Source organism: Octopus bimaculoides, chromosome 13, assembly GCF_001194135.2.
Source record: "Octopus bimaculoides isolate UCB-OBI-ISO-001 chromosome 13, ASM119413v2, whole genome shotgun sequence".
Classification (NCBI taxonomy): domain Eukaryota; kingdom Metazoa; phylum Mollusca; class Cephalopoda; order Octopoda; family Octopodidae; genus Octopus; species Octopus bimaculoides.
Window position 1 is genome coordinate 22552654 of NC_068993.1, and position 10584 is coordinate 22563237.

Genomic DNA, 10584 nt, shown 5'->3' on the forward strand with positions numbered 1-10584 from the left:
CTATTAACTATTTTCTCTCCCTGTTTATTTCTGTGTTCCTTTCTGTTGAAGAGCGTAGGCTCGAAACGTAAAAGACTTTCTCACTTCGCGAGCGTTAAACTAATACATCAGTTTGTTGTTTACACACCCGTCTTCGTCTTTTGTTTTCTGTAAATTCTCACTATATATATATATATATATATATATAGGGAGAGATAACATCCGGACACTGTCGTCCTCAATTGTGAAGATTTATTTAAATAAACTCTAAAGATGGTACAAAACCTACTGTAGAAGCGGATATAAGATTGTATTTTTTGTTATTCGTTTCTTTCGGACACAATCGTAACAGTTGGAAACACATATAATTAAGGGTAAAAATTTACCCTAATATAATACTACCAGAGAGTATGACAAATCACATATCGATAGCGAAATATGATTAACAAAAAAAGAATAATTGAAGCTATTTTTTTCTATCGGTCATGTGTGGCCTATGCAAACAGTCAGTTTTTTTTTTATCGACCATGATCATCAATCTATATGGGAAAAGTAGAGTCAAATATTGTAGCATTTTAATACAGAGTGCAAGGTGAAATATTGAATACTATCATTTCTATCTTCTAACTATCCAATTACTCCACTGTTTACTTGTAATTAGCAGAGCGAATCATTCAGTGATGAATGCGTTTCATGTAAATATAATCAAGTATTTCTTTATATCATTTACACTTCCAGACAAAAATCATTTATTTACTTGTTGATTCTAAAAGTACATATTTTATTGATACCAGCTGAGAGGAAAAACTAGGAAGAATATACAACACAAATATTGGAAATATATAAAGTCACATAATCTTTTCCTTACGTTCAATCCTCTGCCATAATTTGGCAGTCACAACTGTTGCTGCAATACATTGGATGTGACTCTTTAGAAAGACTGTAAGATGTAACCCCCATCTTTCTTACAATACATCAAATTATGAGAGGGAGAGAGAGAGAGAGAGAGAGAGAGAGAGAGAGAGAGATGAACCTGCATCTAGTACTTGACTCGTATTTCAATTTTTCGCTTCTAAACTGATGAAAAGTAGAGTTGACCTGACCTGGATTCGAACTTGGAAAGCAGTGAACTGGAATAATTGTCTAACTGATCTTTCTACTAAGTCCTAACAAAACTATCGAGTCAGTTGCTCAAATATTTACACCTGTGGTGCCCAATATGGAGCGTATGTCACACGAGGAGGTACTTTTAAAATATGTATATAGTATTTTAGCTGAAGCCTTGTCTACGAATATCTACAAAAATCTACGGGTGTGGGCGTGTCATCCTTTGTTCGTATTTTGCACTACAAAATGCGGCGGTCATCGTTGGTGTCATTCTGGCAGCACTTCGTATATCCTTATACATCGATTCAAGTAATCGCTAGACTCGATTCTTGTCGTGATATAAAAGTTGCAGCAAGTGTGAAAACTTAGAAATTGAAAAGCACGACATGGGAATGCAAAAACCGGAGATTGATCAACATAATGACGGAAAGTGACGAATTGGTGGCACAAGTGAAGAACGGAAGTTGTAGCATTAATCTCAGTCTCCCTATCCGAAATCAACCTCTTCACTGGGCGCTTATAGAACTTAATCAGTAGATATTAAATGGGTTTAAGCTTTACTGGTAACCATCAGTAATCGCTACCTGGATTGTAGTATATACTCGCTCTTTATTCTAAGTTCTGGCACTTAATGTGTCACAGTAAGGGTAATGCGGTTCTGATCTAACAGCCTGTTTTATTTTGGCGATTACTTTCAGTGCTGACTGATAGTGTGTGGGCATCAGATCCTGTAAGTTTTCATATATTCATCTAACTTGGATATAGTGTATGTGACGCACCCTGCTATCGATTAGCAACCAGTATAGACATTTAAGCCTATCGCTGTCGAATTTCGTGATCCTCTTAAAACAGTAGGATGTAATGTGCACTAACTTCTTAATTCTTTCGTATTGGTTATTTTCTCAGTAATAAAACCTTCGATCGGAGAAGGCGACAAACTTGATGACAGTGAAGAACTGCATGAATCAGCTTCCACCCCACCCACTGAAGGGAGCAATAAAGGCACTAAGGAAATCCTTTTTATGCAGATTGACAGAACCACATCTTCAGTGAAAGCTAGACATCTTGTCACTTTCAATTGCTCGAAAAGCATTGAATGATCAAATATACACGCACGCATATATATATATATATATAGTTCAAATTTGCGGAAAAACAAAAGACGAAGACAGGTGTGAAATCGATAAGTAGGTGTATTAGATTAACGCACAGGGAAAATGGGAGAGTCTTTTACGTTCCGAGTCTACGTTCTTCGACAGAAAAGATTAAGAAGTAAAAATGAGGAGAGAATGAAAAAAGAAAGAAAAAAAAACGGACAGAGAAAAACTTGGCAAGATGACTATAAAAAAGAGGTTGATTGAAGAGAAGATGATAATAACAAGAGTTTGAAAGAAAGGGAGATAATAATGGTGATCCCAAAAAACTAAAGTGCGCAAACGTGTATGTGTATGTGAGAATGGTTTGTGTGAGTGTGTACGTGTCTATGTGTGAATGGAGGTGCATGAGTCTGACGTGTGTGTGTAACGTGTATGTATGTGCGTTGTGTGTTGCAGATGATGTATGCATGCTTTTTCAAGTGGTGTGTGCACATGTGTACATATGTGTGTGTGTGAGTGTCACCAAATAGTGTGCATGTGTATAGTGTATGTTTGTGGACGAAAGCTATCTTTTTCTATGCGTGTGTTTATGCATGTTGTGTGTGTGTGTATATTGTCTGTGTTCAGGTATTATGTGCTTGTGTGAGTGTAGGAGTGTGCATGATGATGTGTGGTGTGTGTACTGGGCTAAACAGTGTGTGTATGACTGCTCTTATAATGGTATAATGGTACAGTGTTATGTGTGGTGACGCTATTGATGAATGTGTGTGGGTGTCTGGATGATGGTGTGTGGTGTGGGTACTGAGAAATGGTCAGTGCTAGTATGTATGGAGTGGGAAGGTGTTGTGTGTGTGTTTGTAATGGTGTGTAAAGAGAGTAATGAGTTGAACAATGTGTATGAGTATGTGTAAAATGGTGTGTGTGTGGTGAAAGTACTGAGGTGGGAAGTATGCAGGTTTGTAGGTGGAGGGGATTGTTGAATGTGAGAAGTGTGTGAGAATCCACGTGAGATTAGTGTCAGTTGAATAGAGGAGGAGAGTTGAACCCGTATGGCGCAAAATAACGAAGTGAGAAGATTAATTCCTTCTCACGGTGAAAGCGGAAGTCTGGGTGGCCCCTGTGCAGAAAAAGTTCGAAAACAGACAAATCTTGTAGCGAATGACCAGTAGATCGCAAATGGCACGAGTTGTCTTAAACGTAATCCGTGAACCGGTCATCCAAGCGGCGTCCCGTTTGACCAATGTACAGGGAAGGACAAACTGAGTAAGGGATGCAGTAATTAAAATTACTAGATGTGCAGGTAAAGGAGTGAGTGACGTAATAGGAACGGCGATGGCTGCCTCTAAGGATGGTGGTATTGGGTAGGTGCGACAGCGTAGGCGGGAGTAGGGGAAGAAGCCAGGCTGAGAGGCGGGGATAGGGAAGAAACTGTGGACCAGGTGGTCACGCAGGTTATGGGCTCATTTGAAGGAGGGAAGAAATAGGTTAGGGAAGATGTGCGAGGTGGAGTTGTTGAGCTGGAATCACCCGAAGGCTCGGAGAATGGTGCATTGGAGGGTAGTGTGGAGGAGTAGTAGTCGAGGGGAAACACGAAACGGGTAAGGGTGGGGCGGGTGCGAGGAGAACGAGCAGGGCCATGTTCCACAGGTCATACCCAGGCAAGGGCAGTATGGATAATGGTGAGGAGATACCTACGTAGGATAAAGTGGCGAGTCATGAGTTGAGATTGAGTTTCAAAGTCATGGTCATCACGCACGCACGCACGCACGCACGCACGATCGCACGCACGCACGCACACACACACACACACACACACACACACACACACGCACACACACACACACGAATAAGTACCTTGTTGAATGCAGTGGTCGTAAGGGGTATTTGAAGTAAGACATAGAACTGTCGAAAATTCAAAATTATTTAAAAATCACTAGGAGAGAAATCTGAAAATTGATAGATAATGAAATTATTATTCTCTGCGCAAAACGTAACACCTATCATACACGAGTGGCATGTTACAAAATATTTCTTATAAAGCTGAAAAGAATCATTTTAGTCCGGGATATCAACTTTTCCCAAAATAGTTCTATATAATGATGGAAAATATGTCCATGACATGCCCCCCAATGGCGCAAGAGTGCAGTTATTCAAAAGTTAATAGCACGGAAATTCACAGTACAGATGAATCTATTTACTGTAAGAGACCAAGCGGCCACGTATATAGCATGAATATATATTATACATACTACAGCATACGTGATACATATGATATAGTGATTATGAAGAATGTTTTAATGTTATTTTTCGAAACATTAGAAAGCAGTACTATTACAGCATAGAAACAACAAGAACTACTACTACTACTACTACTACTACTACTACTACTACTACTACTACTACTACTACTGATGCTGCTGCTGCTGCTGTACAACAACAACAACTACTGCTGCTGCTACTACTACTACTACTACAACTACTACTACTACTACTACTATTATAAATTTTAAAATATTTGGTTGATAATAAAATACTAATAGAAAACAATGAATGTTGTACTGCAATTGATGTTTATTCTCTGATGGCAACGAAAATGGCGGTTAAAAATTGATGAAGCATGACGATCCGTTATTGATGTATGTGAAATCTGTTATTCACAGAGAAAATTTAGTTGTCAAAAGATGTTTCACCTCTTCTAACAGAGATATAGAATTCAAAACTATCAAGTTTAGTACAAAACTTGAGCGTCTCTTTAAAGAGATTTATAGCGATAAAAACGCAGGCCATCCATATAATATTCTTAAAAGGGTCAAAAACCGAAAGTCCTCCCCTAACCATAGACTCATAAGGCCGCTTTCCCGGAATTCATGTCGTATATATATCTCACCACCCGGATGAGTCGCCAGTCCGTCGTAGTATTATTCATATTTACCGGTTGAGCTGGCTGGATCAAGCTAAAATGAAGTGTTATGCTCAAGAAGCAACGCAACGCCCAGTCCAGGAATCTACAATCTTACGATCATGAATGCAACACACTAACTAATAAGTCATGAGACTCCACATAGATTATTATTACATCACACTGGTGTAAGATGATTATCAAGAGGTAATTGGCTGAAAAGATTCCCAGGCTGTTCTCAGCAATATTCTCCTTGGTATCTGATATTTCCAGTGACATTTTATAGGAAAACCTGAAACAGCATTTGATGGCAAATCTTCTCTGAGTTATTTGGCACATATTTTCTGAATAAGTAACTTTAAGAATTAACTATGATTCTTGTTGATTGAAAGATAAAGATTTGTGACTCCATAACATTTCTGGAATTATGTCAAAAGAATATTTTTACAATAAAATAAACCCAGTTATATTGGCTAAATAAAGTAAGTGATTATGAATCTATTTGTCATTATCGTTTCAGTTCAAAATACTGGCCAGCGATTTAAATTTCAGATTTTCTGATTTAAAAGAAACGAAATTTCCATTTTGGCTAAATTAACCATTAGTAGGGGATTTATTTGAATTGGTAATATGGTACAGAGGAAATGTCTGAAATACCAAATGATGTAGTTATTAAAAGTATATTTTAAGTAAAAGAAACCATAGCGTGGTTCTGTGATGCGACTAATACACACTCGTTTGAAGAGAGAGGGAGAGAGAGAAAGAGAGTGAGAGAGAGAGAGAGAGAGAGAGAGAGAGAGAGAGAGAGAGAGAGAGAGAGAGAGAGCAACTGTTACTATTTCCACCTCCTTTATTTAATGGAATGTGATTTTAGTGCAGTGAATTAATTGAGAAAAAAGAAACGGAATGGGTACCACAAAACGAGGTGACGGAATACCGAAGATAACTAAGTTAATATATCGGATCAATAGTTTTTATAATAAACATCAAACAAGGTCTTAGCAACTCGAGTTGATCAAACTTTATATTTGTTGTATTTTTTTCTTTTAAAATATTGTGAATTTAAAGTGATACTATTTATTCAATATTTTTTTTAATATTTTAAGATTTTAACTTTTAACTAAAGTTTTATTTCAAGGAAATAATTTAGCTTTACTCTCCTTTTTTTACTCATATTTAATGGAATTCATATTGAACATACTCATATTATTGAAACTTAAAATTATAGCATACTGATCGCAAATTTGTACTTATATGATTTGATGGGTTGGGGTGAGGCTGTCACGTTTTGTAAGTGTAAGTATACGGCATGGCGCAAAAAGGTTGAAAATCATTGATTTTTCTCTAAATTTACCGAGCAAAAATTTTACGAATCTTTTCCAATTTCAGCAATTATTTTTTGTCGTTACACTCACCTGCTTTCAAGTTCATGAAGTTTTCCTGTATCACTGAGATTTAAAATAACCATAGATAAATCTTCTCGGTAAGTGGCTCCTGGTGGGACGGCAATACCAAAACCTTTCGGATCAAAACGTGGTCCGATCTCTGTTAATTCACAATCTTCAATCGATTTGTATCTACTCACTGTTGTATCCCAGAAGAACGCATAGTTACCTTCCTTAACCTTATGAAAGCCTTCAGTTGTTGTGGAAACCATTGATTCGGGATCAAGTTCTGCCATTTGAACCTGAAATAATAATCAGTGATTTAACGACAGTTCAACTAAAATTATTTAATGGATTTAAGAGATAACATCAAAATATCAGGAACGTGGGTATATATTGTGTTGTTAAGATGCTCAATTCGAAAAACTTTTGGTTGGTGATTCGATCATACTGCTCGGGTAAGTGTTTTATACTATATCCTCGAATTGACCATTACATTGTGAGTGAAATATGTGCGCTCGCACACACTCAAAAATATATGCATACACAGGCGAAAGATATCTTAGTGCGTATTCGTTACACTTTGAAAACTTAAGTATCTGATAAGGAGACCAATTTCTAGAAGCTATAAAATTATTTTAGAGCAAGCCTAATTATTCGTCTTCGAGCAACTGAAGAAGAACTGCGTTATGGCTTCAGTTCTAATTGCAAGGAAGAACCGCATTAGTTAAGTTCGCATTGAAGACATAAACTAGAATGTTCTGAATAACTTGTCGACTTGTATCTAATCTCAACTTTGATAGCATGTATCTCTCGCCTTTCTCTCTCTTGCGATAACAACGAAAGATAATGACGTCCTCCTAAAGAAATATTCTCATTATATAACTTTCTTGCCTGTCTATCACTTTCTGGGAAGTTAATAAATCTATTTAATGTTATATTATAATTAAGAGGCTCTAGATTCTTGACCACGTCATACTTATAAGATCCAAATAGATCGAAATAGCAGCTATACACAAATGTAAAGGACTTTATGATTAGAAGGAAAATTAAAGGAAAGAAAATTAATGAAACAAATATAAATGCTTAAAATATATTCTATTACTTTTACTTACGATAGAATAAATTAATATGGATTTATGAGAGTTGCTTCTATCTCACGCCATACTGATGAACAGCTGAACGATTGAGAGATTATATAAATATATTTTTTACGCAGTAAAAATGATTTTCCTAAGAATATGTCATATGAATTTAATCTGGTTCAGTGTAATGCAGCTCTGAGACATTTATTTATTAATATAATTCATTTATTAATATAATTCATAGGTATCAGTAAATTCGGTAGTCCTGAAGAATGAAAAATATGACGCTTCAGAAAGGGCTTTTCAGTGACGTGGTATTCTATTACCCCGGTAAGCGTGACAAAGATTCTTCTTTGTACAACTTACCCGATTTATATATAGATCCACTTGCCATGACATATATCTATACTAGATGTACCCACTGTGACCCGTTGGGTCAAAACCACTCCCAGTTGAAAATGTCGATGTGCAACGGATAATTTAAGGCATTCTATTCAACTTTTTAAAGTCCTTGCAATTTGCCACCATCTGTTTAGTAACAGACGGTTCTTGCCAAATATAAGACAAGTCATTTCTTTTTTTTTCCTTTGTACAGAAGTCTTTCTTCCTTGTCACCAGGTCAGTCCCAAATGATCAGTACTGTTATCAAAATAGGATTTTCTTTTGAAAAGACCCACATATACTGGGATTTTCTTTTGAGAGAGAGAGTCGAGAGATGATATCTAAAGATGCTGAATATAGAAAATACTTTGTAGTGCTTAAATAATTTGAACTTAAACTCTGAAATCTTTACTGTGGAGTGAGTTAATAAGTTAATAGGGACTAAGTGGCTAGAAGAGAAACTCAGGCAAGCAGACTAAATATCTTCAGTTTTTGTCTTCCTCTGTTTACATATATAAGTATGCATATTTTATATATCTAGCCCAATCAGTTCTAGCTGCTTACTCGCATCATTCTCTCTCTCTCCCACTCCCTCTATACCACGTTGAACCGTTATTCCTAACACATTTTTCTCTCTATCTTTGTTTTTCGTTCTCTATTTTTCCCTCTCAACCCTTTCTGATGAAGAGCGTAGGCACTAAACGTCAAAGACTTTTCCATTCTTTCCGAGCGTTAAACCTATACACTTGTTTTCCTTCACCTTACTCGTTTCTCCCTCACCAGTCTTGGACTTTTATTTTCTGTAAATTTGAACTACACTGACACCTCAGTATCGCACCTAATCCGCTCCATCTGTCATTCGCTACAGCATCTGTCTGTGCTCGGACTGTCTCTGCACAGGGGCCACCCGGATACTTGCCTTCGTCGTGAACAAGAATTAATCTTCTATCTTCTTTCCTTTGTTCCTTACGGTCTCAAATTCGCCACCTCTGTTCGTCTAACACAACCCTACACAGATTCCGATACACTTCTCACATTCAACTCCCCTCCCCTCCACCCCACAACTTCACACCACCTAACTCGGCACCCTCACCACTGTTCAACAATACACATTGTTCCACTCATTACTCATATCACACACCATTACGCACACACCCACTCACACCTTTCCCACTCCATATCCGCTAGCACCAAACACCTTTCAGTTTCCACACTACGCACCTTTATCCATACACCCACACGCACTCTTCAATATCGTCACCTCACACACTTCAATTTCCTCACCACACACACACACCACTATACGAACACCCTTACACACTGTTCAGCTCAGTATACACACCACACACACATTATGCACACTCCCACACTCACACACAATCACATACACATGTACTCACACTCGCCTTCCCACACCATATATATTAGCACCCAATATCTACCTAACCCACTTCCTCTCAACCCATCTCACCTACCCTATCCCACCTCTCCTCACGCCGATCCCACCACGCACCTATATATGCAGAGATATGTATGGGTCTCTGTATACTGCTTATAGTGACAGTGACTTCTTAGACGGCCATGACCTCAGAAGATTTTGCCCCACCAGGTCATAGAGGGGAAGACCACACACTATCACCTCAGCAGTGAAAAGGTTGCAAGACGCAACGAAAATTTTAGAAAAATAAATAAGTAAATGAATGAAAACTTTACTGGTGAGTGTGTTAAACTATAAGGCACTAAAAGAGAATGACTTTCCCCAGACACAACAGTATATGTGGGTCTTTTCAAAAGAAAATCCCCTTTTGATTACAGGACTTATCATTTGGGAGTGACCTTGTGAAAAGGAAGAAAGACTTCATACAAAGGAAAAAAAAAAAAAAAAGAAATGTCTTGTCTTACCTTTGGTAGGAACCGTCTGTTACTAAACAGATGGTGGCAAATTGCAAAGGCCTTAAAAAGTCGAATAGAATGCCTTAAGTTTTCCGTTCTCTATGCGTCACATGTCTAACTCCCATCGAAGCCAACTTACTCGTGATAATTTATCACTGGAATTGTTAGAACATCGGATGAGATGCCCTGCGGTGTTTCCGGCGGCTCTACGCGTTCTGAGTTTAAACCCTACGTAGGTACAGATGTCTAGGGTTAATCATTCGACTATAGGAGCACACCACCTTTTCGGCACTTAGGGTAAAAAGCTAAATTTAAAACCTCTATAGATAATCTGACAACGGAATGCTGAGGCTTCCTCCAATAGCTAAATGGTCGCTAAGTTTCTTGGTAAAATTGGGACAATGCCCATAAAATTAGGAGTCCTCTTGTCTGGTGAGGTTGACACAGTTCATAATCAGTCTACCCATCTTTAAATCGATGTCGGCGAGAGGTTGATGGGAATAAAGAAACCAGGGGTGGGGGTAGTGAGTGTTTCTGGTTCGAATAATGCTTGCATCAGAATAAATAGTCAAAGAGCAGGTGGTGGTGTTAAGAAGTGGTGGTGTTAGGTCACTCTTCTTCAGTCTCTTGTCTTCATCTTTACCTTTGATCTTCTGAATTTTTTGTTTTGCTTTTCTATTATTGTTTGCATTGTTGGCGTCATGGCTGTTGTTCTTTTTATTATCATTACTACTCCAGTCATGACAACCCCCCCTATC

At 37.8% G+C, this 10584-nt stretch overlaps 1 protein-coding gene across 1 annotated transcript in view; it reads right to left on the reverse strand.

The window, feature by feature from the left end:
• The window catches only part of LOC106868155 (glutamate receptor ionotropic, kainate 2), a 243872-nt gene that overhangs the window by 10149 nt on the left and 223139 nt on the right, over positions 1–10584 (reverse strand). The window contains exon 12 of the mRNA XM_014913291.2: positions 6498–6769. Within this exon, the coding sequence (XP_014768777.1) occupies positions 6498–6769 (272 nt within the window). The remainder of the gene's footprint in view (positions 1–6497; positions 6770–10584) is intronic.